Below are 19,481 nucleotides of genomic sequence, written 5' to 3' on the forward strand. Positions count from 1 at the left end.
AATGAACAAGAATACATGTTTTTTGAGGTGGAGGGGAATAGGAGAAGAAGCATCGTCTTAAAAGTTCCCAGTTTGTTATTTGAAAGCAGAATAATGGAAAGTGGGGATTTTGTGAAGAAGAAACTGTGGATCATGTTTTATTCTTCTTTCAGAAGTACGATTCAGCAAGAGACGTTTTGAAAAATGTAATAAGAGAGATTGGAGAGGAAAATATCAGTATTGTACTAAAGAAAGGTTTTATTGACAAATGGTGGAAAGTTCTTTAGAGTATTTAGGGTCAACAAGACTAATGGAGAGAATTTAAGATTTGTCTTTCTTTCATTCGTTTTCTTTAGTTTGGTTCATTATTTTCTTTTCTTTGTTTTGTTGTCGGAGTAGAGCGAGTAAGTCCTGAGTCACACTCCAGATCAGAGGGTGGCGGTAATGCACCCGGAAGCTGTTGACCAACCGCCAAAAGCAAAAGAAGAATAAGAAGGAGGAGAAAAGTATTGACTTAATTTCCCATAAAGCAGTTCGAAGGTTGCTACGTATATATTCTGCGTCAAACAGTTTAACCGTACGCCACAGTCAGACGAGGAAAACATCGTTAAACAAAGTCGTTTTTACCTTAAAACCGAACAAGAACGTGGAGCCCTCATAGGGCATTTTAAGTTTAGGGTCTTTGGGCAACCCGAGTTTGAAGGCTAAAGGTAAGTTTGTGTTTCTTATAAAGCGTTTAGTAACATGACCGACTTGGCGTCTAGCCAACGTTAGCTAACGTTAGCTAGAACATCCCCCAGTCACACGTTTTGCTCACTAAAAATCTCATTTGAATATTTTCGAATAGGTTATAACTACGATTAGTCACATTATTGATTCGTATTTGCCTGTTAATTCAGTCACCAACGTGGTGTAAAATGGCGAACCTGCCAAACGCAAATGACAAGAGTACAACGCGTTGTCTTGAATTGCTTGTATTGTTTTGTGAAGGCCCAAATTATAATTAAATCAAGTAAGGAGGAACTAGCACTTCTGTGCAGTTATGATGCAACTCCCAGTCAAACGGCGATTTCCCATATTTTTTGCTTGTTAACACTTAAAATTTAGCAATGTGTAGCTTAGTTGTGAGGGTATGGCCTTAGTAGTTAGCAGTACTTAACTTTGAAAATGATTTCACGAATAAACGTTATAAAAGGTCAGGAACAAAAAAAGAATGTGTCACAAATGTTATTTTATGTTGCTTTTATGAAATGTGTAATTTAAGTTATCTTATAACTGATCAGTGCTGTGAATAACTTAATTTTCCTCAGCTATAACAATATTACTTAAAATCAGAACAGAAAGAGCATTTGGATTTAATCACTTTGCTTTTTATTTTATTTTTATTTCAAATGCCATACAGTCTTGTTGTAAATGTTATATTAGAAAGATTACAACTGTGATACAACCAGTAACATTCAACACTCTGTCGATCGGATTCATTTTGGAAATTGATCTTGGCAGATGCATCTTATCCAGCCAGTTACCCTAAATGTCCTCACTCTCTGCTGCTGATTGCAGATGTCTCTGGCGGATGAGCTCCTGGCAGATTTGGAGGAGGCTGCAGATGAGGGGGATGATGGATTGTATCTGGAGGAGGAGGACGAGGGGGAAAGTGATGGCGAAGTAACACAGGGGAGGACAGATGGAGGACTGGAAGACATCCCAGAAGAGATGGAGGTGGACTATAGCAAAGCTGAGAGTGTTGCGTCCATCGCTAAGCTCCGCAATAGCAAACAGGTGAGTTGTATCATATGATATTCAAGCAGATCTTGGTAGAAATGCTTCCGTTTTGGTCTTTCCCACATAATCCTAATTTTTGTCTACAGTTTTCAGAGATTATGGACAAAATTTCAATGTATAGTGGAAAACAGCGCAAGCCCTCAGAGGGTGAGTATAACCTATTTACATGGTCTTTGTATAAGAAGCTCCTCACAGCATTTAATCACATTTGAATATAAACCAAGAGTCTGAATAAAGTTAAAATTATTTTTTGTTGTGTTTTTTGTCTTCTTTTAGACTCGGGTCCATTCGAGTCTGACCCAGAATACAGACTGATTGTCGCAGCCAATAACCTCACAGTGGAGATCGACAACGAGCTCAGTGAGTTGGGCGTTCTAGTTTGGTTGAATAAAATATAAAGGGTATAATGTTGTTCTGCTCCATATAACAACTTTTTCAAAAAAAAAAATATTTTTTTTTCTCTATCTGGTTTTTAGGTATCATTCACAAGTTTACTCGGGACAAGTACTCCAAGAGGTTCCCGGAGCTCGAGTCTCTGGTCCCGGATTCTCTAGATTACAGCCGCACAGTCAAAGTGAGATTAGTTGAAATGTTTATTATGCTTTTATACCAAATGTCTCTTTTCTAAATGAAAGTACGATGCCCAGAGTTGCTTTTGCTGCACTTTAGATTATTTGTATATTTTTATTGGACGGAGGACACTTTTTAGTTATAAATGAATGTATGGTTGCACATCTGCAGCAGGCCAATAATGAATTCTAAAAGGGTAATAAGTCTGTGACTTGAAAATATTGGTCACCTATGTCATGAGAAAGAAGTATAATTTTATCACAAGTGTGTAGTGTTGAAGAAATTACACTGATGACCTAATGGGTTAATACTATAATTAGTAGTCATGTTAAAATTTGAACCCACACAATTGCTACACTCTTGGATGTTATCATAATCACTTATACTTAGGAACATGTATATAATAACTAAAAAGGCAGACCTGTTCTATTATCTCAAATGTGGTTTTTGCGTCATATATATATATATATATATATATATATATTTATTTATTTATTTATTTATTCATTCATTCATTCATTCATTCATTCATTCATTCATTCATTCATTCATTCATTCATTTTCTCTCCATTTGTACTTCCTGCTCAGGAGCTGGGAAACAATCTGGAGAAATGCAAGACCAATGAAACTCTGCAGCAAATCCTCACCAATGCCACTATTATGGTCGTCAGTGTCACAGCCTCGACCACACAGGGGTGAGTCCACAGACATCTGGTGTAAAATCGGGTTCATCGCTCCCATCCACGAGGTGCCTGAGCATGATCGTCACCGTTTTGTTGACTTTGTGTGTTTTCATGGTTTTAGGACACTGCTGAGTGAGGATGAACTGAAGCAACTGGAGGAGGCATGTGACATGGCTCTGGAGCTGAACCAGTCCAAACACAGGATATATGAATATGTAGAGTCCAAGATGTCATTCATTGCCCCAAATCTGTCCATCATTGTTGGAGCGTCAACAGCTGCCAAGATCATGGGTGAGAGATGGAAAAAGATCAGTTTTAGATTGAAATGATTTAGATTGTCGCCGTTATCTTGTCTCGAATAAAATATTTATTTGTTATCGCGCTCACTCTCTGGTTTCCCCTCCGCTGCAGGTATCGCTGGCGGCCTCACTAACCTCTCCAAGATGCCCGCCTGTAACCTGATGCTGCTGGGAGCTCAGAGGAGAACCCTGTCTGGCTTCAGCAGCACCTCCCTGCTGCCCCACACCGGCTACATCTACCACTGTGATGTTGTGCAGTCACTACCACCCGTCAGTAACTATATCAACATAAACTTATTGCAGTGTTCTCTTTTTGTGTACATTTGAATCAGAACGGGGACTTTGTAGCTAATGCTCGTCTTCCATTTTGTGTCTTCAGGACCTCAGGAGGAAGGCAGCTCGTCTGGTGTCTGCAAAATGCACTCTGGCTGCCCGAGTGGACAGTTTCCATGAGTGTGCAGTTGGCAAGGTGACTGTGACATACACATTATTGCTAAATTTAAAATAAACCTTGTACAAACGGGCTAAATTCGCTAATATTTTCGTGCCCTCTTTTACATACAGTGCATCCGGAAAGTATTCACAGCGCTTCACTTTTTCTACATTTTGTTTTGTTACATTCTTATTCCAAAATGGATTAAATAATTTTTTTCCTCAAAATTCTACACACAATACCCCATAATGATAACTTGAAAAAAGTTTGTTTGAAATTTTTGCTAATCTATTAAAAATAAAAAATGAAGAAAATCACATGTACATAAGTATTTACAGCCTTTGCTCAATACTTTGTTGAAGCACCTCTGGCAGCAATTACAGCCTTTTTGAGTGATGCTACAAGCTTGGCACACCTATTTTTGGGCAGTTTCTCCCATTCTTCTTTGCAGGACCTCTCAAGCTCCATCAGGTTGGATGGGGAGTGTCGGTGCACAGCCATTTTCAGATCTCTCCAGAGATGTTCAATCGGGTTCAAGTCTGGGCTCTGGCTGGGCCACTCAAGGACATTCACAGAGTTGTCCCGAAGCCACTCCTTTGTTATCTTGACTGTGTGCTTCGGGTCGTTGTCCTGTTGGAAGATGAACCTTCGTCCCAGTCTGAGGTCCAGAACGCTCTGGAGCAGGTTTTCATCAAAGATGTCTCTGTACATTGCTGCATTCATCTTTCCCTCGATCCTGACTAGTCTCCCAGTTCCTGCTGCTGAAAAACATCCCCACAGCATGATGCTGCCACCACCATGCTTCACTGTAGGGATGGTATTGGCCAGGTGATGAGCGGTGCCTGGTTTCCTCCAGACATGACGCTTGGCATTCAGGCCAAAGAGTATTGTGTGTAGAATTTTGAGGAAAAAAATTTATTTAATCTATTTTGGAATAAGGCTGTAACAAAACAAAATGTGTAAAAAGTGAAGCGCTGTGAATACTTTCCGGATGCACTGTATAACTGCTCAACCATTGCTACATAGTTGTGATTACGCCTCTCTGACACTGTCAAGAAATTAACACAGTTTTTTTTTTTTAACGTTTAGCTGTTGGATGACGTTACATTAAAGACAAAAATAATTCATTTTTACTCCTCTGGTGTTAACCCTTTTTTTTTTTTTTTGTGTGTAGGTTGGCTACGATCTAAAAGAAGAAATCGAGAGGAAGTTTGATAAATGGCAGGAGCCTCCGCCAGTGAAGCAGGTCAAGCCGCTGCCAGCCCCTCTGGATGGACAGAGGAAGAAGAGAGGAGGAAGGAGGTACACATCCTGTCAGCTGCTCAGGCCACCGATTTAGAGAAAAGTGTTGTGCAATGCTTGAAGTATAAATGAATTGATTAATGCAGCCTTTTATTTCAAGTCAAACATTCTGCAACATCAGAACACTGAGAAACAGGAGTAACCTTACACAACTTGCAAAGTTAAGAATATCACATCAACTAAAAATGTTTATATAGCATAACCAGCTCCACTGCTCTTATCCCTTCTCCTGAAGGTATCGAAAGATGAAGGAGCGCCTCGGACTGACTGAGATCAGGAAACATGCCAACAGAATGACATTTGCAGAGGTCAGCACTAATTTCCATTTTATATCGCTCAACTCTTATGATCCATATTAATTATTTGGCTATCAAATCTAATACTCACGGAATGTTTTACTTATATGCTATACAATTAATTATTTATGATGTACTATGACTTTAAGGACTTTTTTTCCACATTATTCTACAACATTTTTAGGACCTAATATACAGCTTAATTTGTGTTGTGGTTTTTCAGATTGAAGACGATGCGTATCAGGAGGACCTGGGCTTCAGTCTGGGTCAGCTGGGAAAGAGCGGGAGCGGACGTGTCAGGCAGGCTCAAGTCAATGAGGCCACCAAAGCCAGAATCTCCAAATCCCTACAGGTAAACATTCATCTTCACTATTAATTAATATTGATATATATATATATTTTTTTTTTTCTACCCGTCTCTTAAATCCTTGTACTTTTATGTTGCTCACAACAGAGGACCTTGCAGAAGCAGAGCATGACGTACGGAGGAAAGTCCACAGTCAGAGACCGCTCCTCAGGAATCAGCTCCAGTGTGGCATTCACTCCTCTTCAGGTAAAAAGAGTTAAACATTCCTTTCACACTGTGCAGGTTTATATTAGTGAACTAACCAACATGCTCTTGTGTGCAGGGCTTGGAGATAGTGAACCCACAGGCTGCAGAGAAGAAGGTGGCTGAAGCCAACCAGAAGTACTTCTCTAACATGGCGGAGTTCCTCAAAGTCAAGAAAGAAGCTAAGATGTGAACACCGACACACATCATCACCCCGCACATGGACAGTTGCACTCAACACTGTAAAGTGATATATTTTCAGTCTCGGTCAACATTGTGCTTTGTCCTGTATTTTGTTTTTACTCTTCTTTTTTTTCTTTTTTTTTTTTCCATTTTAATAAAACGTGAAGCTTTCACGAAGCGTCCTGTCTTCCTTAGAGAAGGAAAAAAATGCTTTACTGTACAAGTAAATGCAAACATCAAATCTCAGTCCATTAGCTGGAAGATGATACTTGGCCACCGAGTCCACTCTAAACCAACAGTTTATCAGAACAAATTAAAGCCAAGCTCATCTATATTAGTGGGAAATAAGTGAATCCATATTCTGTTTAGGAATGACAGGACTTTACACCACACACTGACTTGTAATTTCTTAAAAGTATTTATTGAAATTGTACAATCCTCTTTATACCCCCGTTTTATGACATCTTCCATGCAGAACTGTGATGAGAAAAAAATTGTAAATACGTCTTGAAATTCACATTTTAGCAATCTCTTAACTGACCATCCCTTTCTGAAAACCTTAAAAGCCCCAAAAATAGAATCTATAAAAGGCAAATCTCTCATGACTTTGCTGTATTTTCCTTTTTTTTCACATCCTCAATCCAACCCCTCTCCCCTCCCCCACCCCCCTCCCCAAAAAGCCTGAAAACGAGCACACATGAAATCTTTAAATGCAGAACAGACCATAACTTTTCATGGTTGCTTAAATGGAAAAATCTGATTCAGTTTAACACTCTCCCCATTCAAACAGCCAAGAAAAGGTGTGATCTGTCCCACACTAGATTAAATCGTATTGTTCAGTGTAGCACATGAACAACCACGGCAAAGTAGACATTTCTTACGTGACCCACAAATCTACCAGCAGACTTTTAGGATTTGTGTTTTCACTCTACATGTAAACAGTTTCAGTGCACATTCACTGTATAGGGGTTCACTTAAAATATCAGGTGGTAAATTAAACAGTGGATTTTTAGGATGAAGTAACAGAACAGAATAAAATCTTAAAGTGGGAAGTTGACTCGAACCAATCTCAGATTTATTATCTAATGCTATCGGTGTATTTTGAGTAATTAAAGGTGATTTGGGTACAGGTACATTCACTACTGTTATCGTGGCATTTTGCATTGAAGATGATGAGAATTGTTCGATGGTGTACAAATCAAACATCACATAGATAAAAATGTCTCAAACCCTATTTTTAAGATTTATTTTACAAGTTTATTAATTTGTCACAAACATGAATGCGCCATAATAATGCATTTTTTTTTTTTTTTTTGACAGGTTAACTTAAAAACATTTTATTTGTAAAGAGAGGGAGTCGGAGACCAGTTCAATTGCATAGCAATTTAATCCATGTCCAATAAGGACTCTTTCCCTGTCACAGGGAGAGGCCCTGTGGTCACTCTCAATAAGCGTTTTAATCGACCAAGACAATATCAATAAAAACTATTGATAACCGCTCACTATCTCTAATAGTGACCATATTCAACAGGCATCGTAGGGTCTTAAAAGAAGCCAGTCCTACACACCATGACTAAATGTCCACTGTACCTCCCCATTCTACTCGACCAAATTACAGGAAATACAAGATGGCCAGTTTACTTAATCAAATCCAAGGTTTGTTTTGTGTCAAGTCAAAGGCTTCCAGGCTCATGTTGGGTAGGTGGTATAGAGAATCTTGTTGAAACGGAAAAGAAAAGAAAACATGAGAAACATGCATGGGGTAGGCTTTCCTAATGCCACATACTGAGTGTGCACACAGACAGGCACAAACGCAGACCTCTAGTGAGAACCCTACCAACTCGAGCAGCGTGATGCGTTTGATCAGGCCCACAGGGCATTTTCGTCAAAAGCAAAGCGCTACAGGAGGAGCGAGGACTTCACGTTGAGATGCAGCCTATACAGACACCAGTCTCCATTTTAGGAGAGGGTTTCTACTACACATCACAATCTCTATCCACAGTTTGAAGTTCAGTCTCGGAATGTCAACAGCAGCACGTTTTGTCTCTCTCTGTCCTTTTGTGTCACTCCGTCCGTCACTGCAGGTCTCGGTCCTCGAGGTACCTGTACTCAAAGGTGAACCCCTCCTTCTTCCTCTGGCCCCATTTCTCATAGTCAAAGTAAATGTAAGTGCCCTGGAGAATCAGCAGAGCGGAAAGAAGAATCATTAAAAACCTGAAACAACAAACCCTATACTTATTTCAAACTTTAAGAGAAAAATGTGTGCTGTGGTGAGTCTGCACCTGTTCAAATTCATCAGTTATAGTCTTTGGCTCCTCGTGCCTCTGGAACCACATCATGTACTTGGTGTGAAACCTCCATGACTGTTTTTTCAGAGCCTTGGCAGACAAATACTGAGCCTTGGTGCCCTGAGATAGAGGAATGTCAAATACACCATCAAGCTTATATCTTTGAGAAACAAGCAGAAAGGTTGTCTGGGAAAAATATTGAGGGGGTGGGTGGATTGTTTTACCTCCAGGTAGTAGAAGATGAAAAAGAGTGTTTCTGTGGACAGCCTCTGGTAGAACTCTATAGAGTCAGAGTGGTGCGGTGGTATCTGATGGTGGAAGGGCAAGGTGGGACACGGATTCCTCATCAGGTATTGCCTTTAGGACAGAAGCACAGACAGTTCTAAATCCATAGGGTACAACAGCACCATTAAACAAACCAAATCCAAAGTCATAATATAGTGCGTGGAAAAGTCCTTAAAAAAAAAGTAATCATATAGCATGTCGAAAAAAAGTCATAGTGTAGTACAAGGTTCACTAATAGGTCGACCGCCGTTCGGGTCCAGACGCTGTCGTCAAACATATCACGTGATGCTACTCAGCCAATCAAATATGTGTATTAATTATCGCCCTGTGAGTGAGTGAGATAAACGTGAGTCAGAGAAGTTATTTCACATGGCGTTCTCCAAGAAGAGAAAAGTGGACAACGAGACCAGAGCCTTTAACTAAGAATGGACTGACTCTTAAATGTTAATTCTTCCCACAGGCAGTTCAAAACCAGCATGTCCAGAGACTAACGATTATGTGAAGCGCCACTATGACAAAAAGCACAAATCTTTTGAGCAAACGTACCCACTCACATCCGACATGAAGGCACAGAAATTAAACCCAAGAGCTCAATATGATCACAATCCTAACACAAAATGTTTAACTGTCCAACAACGATGTTAACAGAGAGGAATAGAACTGAAACAAGTGGTTCAATAACCACAGATAAAGTCCCTGCGCACAAATTTCTTATTAGAAGATGAGAAGAATATAATATCGTGGCTTTTTTGGGTGAGGTCACTTCACACCTGAATTTAAAGCTGCAGGACTATTCATTTTTCTAAAATTAAGTACTTAGAAAAATGTCCTGAATATCACTAGACTCATTCTTCAAACAGGTTATTACAGATGTGCACATGTAATAGAGAGGAACCATGATGATGTACAGTAAAAAGGATATTTAAACTGGGATAAAAAAAAAAAACAATATTGTAAATCATTAACAAATTATCAAAGCAAGTTTGTGAAATTACAGATTTAAAGCCCAGCTCTTAGTTTATGCATCTCTCAAGTCGTGCCAAGTATGAAAGACGCATCATCACTGGTAAATGAAATATGTCGTCACCTGATCCTCTCAGAGTCAGAGGGGTGTGGCATGTGTGTCCATGCGGACTCCTGCATGGCCTGCTGGTAGAGCTGGTCTTTGGGGAGGGGGGTGGGGCCAAGTGGACAGACCCCGAGCGAGGGGGGGATGCTGACTTCCGACACGGACGGCTGAGGGGCGGCAGGTGTGCCGGGCGCTGCAGATGAACCAGAGAAGATATCTGCAGATGAAAAGAAAAAGTGAACGATTGAGTTGATGACACAAATACTGTACAGACTCCTCTGTACTCGTTCAGACTGCTTTTTGTCTTGCTAAAGGAAAAATATTTAATAAACTTCTTTCTGGAGCACTTCTATTTATGCGTTGTACAGCTGCAACTAACCATTTTCATTATAGACTACACTGGTTACATTTTGTTCAATGTCTAAAATACACTTTGTCAGTGTAGCTAACAAAAAGAATACTATTGATATGAAATTGAGAGAAGCAGCAACTGTATTTTTGAGGTTGTAACCAGTTGATATTTATGTGTTTACTTAATACCTGACAAACCATTGATAATTGGAAACTTAAAATCAATTTTCTGTCAGTTGGCAAATAGATTAATAGTTGTAATACTTTATGGTCATTTTAACATCTACTATTGCAGCTGTTACAATGTGCTATGGAGTAAAAACATCCCCTATTAATCCCTAAGTCATCTCCATTTCAGTAATCAGTCAGTATACAAATGACAGAAGGTTTCCAGTGTAAAAAGAGTCTGACCGTTCCGACCTCTGTCTGTTAGGTGCAGGTTGGGAATCTCTCCATCCAGGCCTGATCCCAGCGCTGCTCTCTCTGCCATCGCCTTCAGAGAACTGAGAGGTTCAGGGGCCTGAGGTGGGAACGAGATAACACATGAACTGGGGGGTTCATTGAGGAAAACCTACAGTTGTGGGCATTTGAGAACAGAAGGACAATGTATGGGAGCATTAGAGATGATATACCAGAGCAAAAAAATAAATAAAACCACTATTACAGCTGCTACATTGACCTACAACAGTCAGAGATGATGAAAAGAGAAATGATGCAACAATGACGTGTATCAGATAACGTATACTAGGCAATCATTTTATTATACATTCTGTACTGATACAGTGTACAACACTGTCTGCTTCGTGGTGTCTAAATATATCTTGACATGATTTCTATCTATCTAAGTGTACCACCGGGTAGATGTGGGCTTCTGTGTTCGGTATAAATGTGGCTCAGAACAGAGGTTCGTGGGCAGTCAGGGAGAGTTTAATGATGCTATTTACAATTTACAGCTGAGCTCATCAGCGTTCTCTAGTAATTTATCAAACAAAAGTACCCAGAAAACTACAAATACCAGCAAAGTAATTTGGTAATATGAAAAATAACTTTATCTCTGTATAATTTAGTTATTGTTTTACAAACTGTTAACAACTCTGTGCATATATGTATTACTTCTCATTATGCATATATTAGATCTCTTTTCAGTCAGTTTGCCCATTTGAAACACTGTGATTTTCTTTATATTTTTTATTTTAGCTGTCTAATTTAACTAACTATGCTATGCCTTTGACTGGAGCCTGAGATCTTAGATTTTCATTGACAACAACGGCTTCTCTGTTACTGTTGTGCATATAATAACTGAATCATTATTAGGTCTTAAGCATCCATTTGAATTACACAAAGAGACACTGGATGTGTTAATATTGACTCTTCAAGCACTGATGAGGAAACAGTGGAGAAGCACCCTTTTTTACAATGTGAGGGCAGATATACTGATTAGTGGAAAAAGCTTTTTCTCCCACAATCTGACATGCCAACCCATGCCACATCGCTATGGCCCCTCACCTTGAGAGCCTCAGAGGCCTGTGTGTAGGAGTGGGGCCCGTTGAGGAGACTCCCTCCTCCGGGTGTGCTGTCTGAGAACGAGGGGGACGGAGAGCTGGGAGGCAGGGTGATGGAGCTGATTAAACTGGGGCCATTGTCCATCCTGCAGCAAGTAGAGTGGGAACAACAAAGAGACAAGTTAACAACTATCACATAAAAAAAGAAGAAGAAGTGATCAAGTGAGCAACAATTAACTCACGGCTGACTGGTTGAAGAACTGAGAGATGAGGGTTGGCTGCTTTGTGACTGGCTCGGTGTGCTTAGAGCTGATTCTGTGGAGTTCTCTGCCACTACAGCACTGTAACCTGCAGGCAGGTGAGGAAACAAATTAGAGAAAATCTTTTATAAAGAAAGTTGACTTAAACAGATAAGTAAAGAGTCACACAAGGCCAAGCGCAACAAAAGAACGTACTTGTGCTTCCGTTTTGCTTCAGTCCACTGGGTGGTCTAGCAGGAGCAGCATTCAATCCTACTCCTCCCACCACGCTGACATTCCCCCCATTGCCTCCCATCATGCCAAGTACTCCGGGGGTCGTGCTGACAGAACTTGGGGGCAACTGAGAGGCACCTGGGTCTACATTTTGCCCAGGAACCAGTCCCAGAATACTCGCACTCAAAGAGCCGTGGGCCGGGCTGGAACCTAGCAAACCGAGCCCTACCACCGCCCCGTTGGTGGTGACTCCACTGGAGCCAGAGGTGGGTATGGAAGTGCTGCTCTCTACTGAAATGCTGGACTGGGTGATGCTGCTCAAACCTAAGCCTCCCGATGCTGCTGCCTGAGCGTAAGGGGCCGGTGTGGAGCCTGAAATGAGTCCTGCCATTGTGTTTAAAGGAGACGAGTGGACACTCAGGCCCAAACCAGACATTTGGTTGGCACTGCTGGTCCCCATCAGGCCAATTTTGCTCAATCCCAGCCCCAGCCCGAGTCCCAAACTGGATGTAGGGGTGGGCACAGATGTGAGCTGAGACTGAGAGTTGGTAGCTGATGAACTGGGTGTGCTGGGTGTGGGGAGAGAAGGTGCAGTTGAGACTGGGAGAAGAGGGTTGCTGGGCGGGCTGGGGGTGTTGTTTGAGGGGGCAGAGGGTTTTGTCTGAGGTGACTGTTGTTGCTGCTGCTGCTGCTGCTGTGGTTGGTTGGTTGGCTGAGGTTGCTGCTGCTGTTGTGCAGGTTGATGCTGATGTTGCTGCACCGCGCTGCTGAAGCTCCCTATGAGACTGCTGCTTGGGGGAACAACGGGAATGCCTCCGACAACACTTGCCATGGACACAAGGGAGGAAGATGAGGAGGATCCAGAGGTGGTGGAGGAGGAGGAGAAGGACGATAGCAAGGATGGGGTTCCGTTCTTCACAGGTGACTGAAAATGAAAAAGCATCAGAAAAAGAAATTTCAGACAAAATTGACAGCTGTACAAAGTGTGTGAGGAATAAAATGAGTGTACTGTGAACTAGAGACAGAAGTCTCCAACAATGGTTCCACAGAGAAAAAACTTCAGCCTTTGTGCCTCTGCAGGACCACGGGTGAAGAGCGCTGCACTAAACTGTTTATCTACCGGCATGGTACAGATGAGAGCCTCTCACCTGACCAACTTCACTGTCTGTCGATCGTCCTCTTTTCTTATCGTCCTCCGAGTTCTCCTATAGGAGGAGATACTTTGATATGACAATCCACTTTCGAAATGTTGATTCAGCAAAACGTGAGAGAGATTTGTGCAAAATTGTGTCAGAATGTACTTTTTCTACCCATCATCCCTTAAACACATTGCCCCCAGTTGTAATAATACAAACACAAGAACGTACAGCAGTGCAAGTGGCCGGGGATGGAGGAATAGGCGACGAGGAGGTTGTGGAAGTGGGAGTGCTGCTGGAGTGGAGAAACATCTCATCCTCGAGATTGCCCTGACCCGATGGAGAAGTCGCAACTAAGGCTGCAGCTACCAGAAAAACAGGGGACAGAGAAATGTGCAAGATGCTGTCATGATAATCCACCTGATGTCTGAACAAAAGCAGCATCGTAACACTCCACAGTGCTCTACTCACGGATGTCTTCCAAGTCTAAGTCGTCGTATATGAACTCGTTTTCTTCAAAGTCCGGGTCTTGGGAGGAATCAATGTAGTATTCAACATCATCCTTGATCTTCTGGATTGCGTCCACCGGTACCGAGTCATTATCCAGCATTCGTAAAATGGTCTCCAACATGAGAATGTGGAATCGATGCCTCTCAATCAACCGCTTCAGCTCCTCGATACGATCTTGCTTCTTTATGAAAGACAGAATACAAGCATGAGGTCTATGAAAAACATATTCACAGGAATTGCACAAGTGTGCAGAAAAAAAAAGACTATCCTTGAAAATAATAATGGTCGACTTACATCTTTATCGCCCTTCTTCTTTTTCGTCTGAACCGAAAGCGATTCAACCTCACTTTCAAACTGATCCACCTGCATATTTAGAGTGTCTATTGTATTCTATGGGTGAGGAAGAAGTCGGAAAAAAGAGCATTAATGGATTCAATCAAAAGTTCCTCCTGAAACACATTTTTTTTTTATCAAACTGCCTTATTTAATAAACCCTAAGTTATAAGTTATTCTTAGTCTATGACCCAAATGTTCACAACATTATCTAAAAAAATGCAGGCAAACCATAAGTACAACAGGTATAGATTATAATGGATGTATTACTGTTAGCCACTGTCCCGTTTCCTCTTTTTCCCTCTGAGCTGGATCCACTTTCTGAGCGAGCCCTAAGCCTTCTTTAGAGTAGGCTTTTGTTTTTGTTTCCCGTTCCACCACCTTGAACCGCTCCATTTGCTAAGGAAAGAAAAATCACACAAGCCTTGTTGAGTTAACAGTTTTGATGAGCTGATCTCCAAATGCTTTACTTTTTTAGAAACAAAAATAGACCTAAAACAAGAAATGATGGAGAAGCATACCGTCTCTATAAGTTTGCGGTTCTCGACTAGCTGCCTTTTGTCTTTGATCTCGTTCGAGGCCACCCATGTTTTTATCTGATCTCTCAATCGCTGGTAATAGGACAGAGAGAAAAATATAAGCACTTTCAAAAACACACATTGTTGTTGAAGAGCACACACATCAAAGGGATAAGAAAGATGTGCTTGGTAACTTGAATTACCTGTAGTTTTTTAATCTCTTTCTTGAGGTCAGCCTCATATTTTTCCTTCTGGTTTGCATTGGCTGCATTGTGAAGCTAAAACGTAAACAAATACATTTTTTAGGTCATGCCGCATAATTTTTTTTAATAGAGTAAAGCAGGATGCGAAGATCTTATACCTTTTGCCAGATGTCTTCAAACTGTTCTACACCTTCAGCTACTTTTTTCAAACATCTATCGATCTCACCTGTGGAGATAAAAGATGTGGTGCAAAATTATTACATAAAAATCTGTGCAACACCAAAAACTTTGCTAGATGAAGTCAGTCTGAGTCTCTCTGCAAGATGCCAGGCTGGACAGTGTGATGGATCCTGTGCAACATTACTGATGAATTACACCAACAGTCTTACCTTGTAGTTTTCTCTTGTCAGCCATGGCTCTGACTACGACTATGTCCACATTCCGTCTGTCACAAAGTTAACTATGTAAAGAAAACCAAACGTGCATTCAAACATAACACAAATCCCTTCAACAGAGCATCAGTACATCGGTTTCCAGAGTGGAACTGACGTTACCTGCAGCTAGCTGGCCAGTTAACGTTAGCTGCACAAATAACGTTATATATTCATGATTTAAGGCCACTTTAATCCAGAACTTTTGTATGGTGGTTTGTCTATCGTTATATGTACGTGGACAAAACTGATCTTGCCGTTACCAAAATGACTGACATGGTTATCTGCTAAAATTAGCATCCTAGCCAGCTAACGCTATTAGCCAGTATCTTAGCACGTCCACCTCGCTCGGCTACCAACTGGCCCCTTTCAAAACAAATAGCGTCAAGTATATTGATGGATGGGCGTTATATTCATTCATCATTATTTTGTGGCGCAGACAATCTTTTATATGGTGGTTTTGCATGGTGAAAGGCACAATATAACAGAACCCGTTCTAATCGTTAACCTGCTAGCTAATATGGCTACCTGTCTGACTAGCTAATGCATAAAATGCTAGCTAGCAGCTTAGCTAGCCAGCTAGCCAAATTGAGGTAAAAGGGAAACTGGGTCAACCCGAGCATCTAGATTTATCGTTGTTTACGACATTTACCTAGGTTATGGGCTTTCGTTTGTCTTTTTCAAATACAGCCAAAACTAATTCCAGAAAGTCTTCTTTACTTCCAAATTGTGTTTTCTTTTCGACAAGCTCGCTCACTGTAATGTAGCTGAAGATGGACGGTAGCTAAAATCCCACCTCCGCGTTTAGGCCCCGCCCTAAATTTAATCTACAAGATTTAATTGGTCAGAGCTCACGCCTGTCAATAACAGACATCCGCTGGTATGGGGTTCGGCCATTGGCTCGGCCTTCTGATGAAGTATGATGGACACACAACAAAAGCTGCATCTAAAAGAAGACATTCACAATATTCATTTTCGGAAACATTTCTGTATAGTTTATCTTTATTAACCCCTGACTTCGTAGTATGGATATTTATACTACAATATTATAGATTTTTATTTAGGATAGATATTGAATTCCTCGTTATTTCATAGTGACAAGAAATTTATAGAAATTGATCTCCATAACAAAGAAAAAACTAGCAAATAGACCTACAGTTGAGATTTTTAATTCATATTATTTATTTTTTCCTGCCTGAAACTGATTTTTTGGGGGTTTATTTTTAGAAACATAATGAATACACAGTTTAAATTGTTAATGCAGATGTGAACATTAATAAAGGTAGTTGTCAGCAAACGTAAAACAAACAAAACAATAATTTAAAAACATTTCATAATAAAGTCTGTCAAATTGCAGTATATTTCAGCATTTACTGAAATAAAATTGTGAATCCAGGAATGTGTTGGGAAAGCCAAAAATAACACAAGTTTGCAACCCAACAATCATTTTATTTAGGTTGCCAGATATTTACCAAACAAAGCTATCCCTGACAGTGTGCATGGTTTGCCACTGGTCATAATTACGTTTTATCATCATCAGTACAAAAAGCAACAGAAAATAATATATACAAAACAAGTGAATAACATCTAATTTTACCTTACATTAATTAATATATTCACAATGTTCAAGTAAAACTACAAACAGTGCAACACCTGGTTGAACAGAGGCAAAGTATCTACTGAACAGTTAAAGAAACTAGGTTGTCCTTCATCATCATCATCTCCAGGGCTGCAATGCAAGTTTAGATTAGTGAGACAGAGAAGTTGGGCTGGGCATTTCTCCAAACTGTGTCTCTGCCAACACTGACATGTCTGGTTCAGTCTGGTAAAAAAAACAAAAAAAACAGAAAATCAATTATCCTTAAATCGTTCGCTCGCATGCACGCACTAATACACTTGAATAGACAACAGCAGTCCTTCCCCTACCTGTTGGTCTTTGTCCTTTTCTTGCCGTGGAATTCGATGCCTCCTCCTCTTCGGTCCGGCAGCATGAGGCATTGCTGCAGCCAAAGTGGAACCAGACACACCGTTGAGCCGTTCATCCTCCACTCCAGACGCAGGATCTAAATGGGCTTCGGGCTCATCCTTAAAAAAAAGAAACATATGCTCAATTTATATAATGCCTTTACATTTTTAATTTTTCACCTGTTATTATTATTGGTACATCAAACAAATCAGCAGACCTGCTGGGTAACTGCCCATGTATACTTAGAGGACCCAAAGCCCCAAATTAGCTGTGTGTTTGGTCATCTGAACTCAAATATTAACTAAAGCGATTCCTGCATGATTTCCTGATTTTGTTTCCCTGTCTTGTACAAGAGTTCTGTGTCAAAATCCAGATTAAGAGCTTAAGTTTACATTGTCCTTGCATGCCTACATTTCCACCCATGATCAACCGCTGTAGTAAAACAAATTAATACAATCTTATCAGGCCTGAATTTAGAGACTATGCAAAATTTGAAATTTTAATTTTTTTTTTCTTGAACTGGGGTGATAAGTGCATTCTTTTTTTCCTTTAAATGTCTCACATATGGCCGCCCTCTCTGTCTAATTCTCACCTCTAGAAGTATAGTGAGCTGGGCGTTTCTGTAGTCATCCCCATGAGCATCTAAAGTCTTCATGAGAAACCTGCAAGATTAACATAATAGTCAGTTGGGCCATCAAGTGGGAAATACCAAAAATGCAGCTACTGTTATGAGGTTTAGTACCGTCTTTCCTTCTTCATGCGGCGTGTAATTCTTTGTACTTGATGAAGACGACCTAGAATCTTCTGATTCACCTGAAAAAAGACACAAACGGAAGTGAGAGAAATTAGGAACTAACTGACAATAAACCCAAACATAACCCATATGCCAAGCCTGACACACGTATATGCATGCATATGCAAGCTTGCACACACCTGTTCAATATCTTTACATCTCCTGTTCAGAGCCAGACATTTTCTCTTATCCAGAGCTCTTCTCTCTTCATCCTCCTGTGCTGTACTCTCCAGCAGCTCATTGCTTCCAGGGCCCAGCTCCACCTGGAGAGACAAAAAACAACAACAACCTAGTTTCCATTTTGTGTTTGACCGTCTGCGTCAGTGTTCTCAGTGTGTTTCAACAGTTGAAAAATGACCTTTAACCCCAGCAGATCCTTGCTCCATCCACTAAGCTACATATAAATGACCACAGAAGTAATATTTTGAAAAAATGGTGCCACTTGTAGATCACATCCATGGCATATGTAAATAGATAATGAGTGTGACTGCAGCTTCTTTCTTTAAAAGACAATGCTCATGACTTAGGTGGTGTTAAATCTGGTAATAATATTTGGCACAATTAGCACCAACATAGCTATGCACAATGTTTCACGTGACTTGGACACACTGGGAGCACTGGCTACTGCCTGTTCCCACTTCCTCTCATCCACATAACCATTACCATGATCATGATCATTAACATTACCTCCCCTGGTCCCAGCTCCACACCACCAGGCTCGAGCTCTGCCTCCAGGATGTGTCCTCCAAATAGAGGAGGCAGAGCCAAACCAGAGAAATCCTCCATCATCTGGAAAGACAGAAGATTCTTATGAAAAAAAACTTTTTAATAATATTATTTATGCACATGTGGTATATGTAAGTACAATCTCACTATACCTGCAATGGCAATTTTGATGATAATGGAAATTTATAGTGTTAGAGTAATATTGCAGTGTAAAAAAAATACCCCTGCATTCAAACTCTTCCTTAAGTAAAAGTATTGAAGTAGTGAGTACCAAAAGTAAAAGTACTCATTATGCAGAATGTCACATTTCAGAATCACATCTTTATATTATTGGATTCGAATTAGTGATGCATTAATGGCTATGCACCACTAATGATGCAGCTGGTAAAGGTGCAGATTTATGTTTTGTATTAATAATCTTAATCTTTAAAGTACCTAGTAAAGCTATCAAAGAAATCTAGTGAAGTAAACAGTACACTGTTTGCCAAACGTAGTAGTGTAAAAGTATAAATTCGCATAAATTGGATACACTCAAGTAGAGTAACATTACAAGTACCTAACTGACAATCATTCTAGGTCTCAGTATATACAGTACTTACATTTCTTAATGTCCAAACACAACCGTGTCCTGCGTGTTTAAAACTCCACAAACGGTTTCTAACGGTCAGTCTACTCTACAGACTGTATTAGTCTAGAGTTCACACACACAGCTAGCTTAGAGCATTTACTAACATTACATTTTGAGAGAGAAAAGCAAATGCAGCTTCTCTGCCAGTCTCGTCGACTACCTAATGTTTTTTTTGCGACGGGCGCAACAATT

The 19,481-nt window shown here is 40.4% G+C and overlaps 3 protein-coding genes across 7 annotated transcripts; 1 reads left to right on the forward strand and 2 right to left on the reverse strand.

Annotated features, from left to right (window-relative positions):
- The first annotated feature begins 520 nt into the window (after positions 1 to 520).
- On the forward strand, positions 521 to 6,250 carry prpf31 (PRP31 pre-mRNA processing factor 31 homolog (yeast)). The gene is made up of 14 exons (XM_068735200.1): positions 521 to 689; positions 1,540 to 1,758; positions 1,848 to 1,908; positions 2,038 to 2,121; positions 2,238 to 2,335; positions 2,920 to 3,026; positions 3,136 to 3,305; positions 3,426 to 3,583; positions 3,693 to 3,782; positions 4,921 to 5,048; positions 5,284 to 5,356; positions 5,568 to 5,696; positions 5,799 to 5,897; positions 5,974 to 6,250. Exons 2-14 carry the CDS (start codon positions 1,540 to 1,542, stop codon positions 6,085 to 6,087), a joined length of 1,530 nt encoding a protein of 509 aa, XP_068591301.1. The 5' UTR covers positions 521 to 689; the 3' UTR covers positions 6,088 to 6,250.
- Positions 6,251 to 7,445: 1,195 nt separating this feature from the next.
- On the reverse strand, positions 7,446 to 15,950 carry cnot3a (CCR4-NOT transcription complex, subunit 3a). Of its 5 annotated transcripts, none has more exons than XM_068735196.1 (18): positions 15,829 to 15,950; positions 15,135 to 15,205; positions 14,904 to 14,971; positions 14,746 to 14,820; positions 14,546 to 14,635; positions 14,295 to 14,423; positions 13,986 to 14,081; positions 13,653 to 13,872; positions 13,413 to 13,540; positions 13,194 to 13,250; positions 12,028 to 12,970; positions 11,815 to 11,920; positions 11,577 to 11,718; positions 10,482 to 10,641; positions 9,738 to 9,936; positions 8,590 to 8,722; positions 8,360 to 8,485; positions 7,446 to 8,251 (listed from the first exon to the last, which is right to left on the reverse strand). In XM_068735196.1, the coding sequence occupies exons 2-18, from the start codon at positions 15,157 to 15,159 to the stop codon at positions 8,153 to 8,155; spliced, it is 2,796 nt and encodes a 931-aa protein (XP_068591297.1). In that variant the 5' UTR covers positions 15,160 to 15,205; positions 15,829 to 15,950; the 3' UTR covers positions 7,446 to 8,152. The 5 variants fall into 5 exon arrangements, with proteins under 5 accessions (XP_068591297.1, XP_068591300.1, XP_068591299.1 ...); XM_068735199.1 differs by having other exon boundaries at positions 10,491 to 10,590; positions 13,413 to 13,546; XM_068735198.1 differs by having other exon boundaries at positions 10,482 to 10,590; positions 13,413 to 13,546.
- Positions 15,951 to 16,272: 322 nt separating this feature from the next.
- tfpt (TCF3 (E2A) fusion partner) lies at positions 16,273 to 19,464 on the reverse strand. The gene is made up of 7 exons (XM_068735688.1): positions 19,261 to 19,464; positions 18,623 to 18,724; positions 18,076 to 18,198; positions 17,885 to 17,955; positions 17,735 to 17,804; positions 17,103 to 17,261; positions 16,273 to 16,998 (listed from the first exon to the last, which is right to left on the reverse strand). The coding sequence occupies exons 2-7, from the start codon at positions 18,722 to 18,724 to the stop codon at positions 16,924 to 16,926; spliced, it is 600 nt and encodes a 199-aa protein (XP_068591789.1). The 5' UTR covers positions 19,261 to 19,464; the 3' UTR covers positions 16,273 to 16,923.
- Positions 19,465 to 19,481: the final 17 nt, after the last annotated feature.

The sequence above is a fragment of the Cebidichthys violaceus genome, unplaced genomic scaffold, assembly GCF_023349555.1.
Source record: "Cebidichthys violaceus isolate CVI_PGR_0920_01 unplaced genomic scaffold, fCebVio1.0.p SCAF_7, whole genome shotgun sequence".
NCBI lineage: Eukaryota > Metazoa > Chordata > Actinopteri > Perciformes > Stichaeidae > Cebidichthys > Cebidichthys violaceus.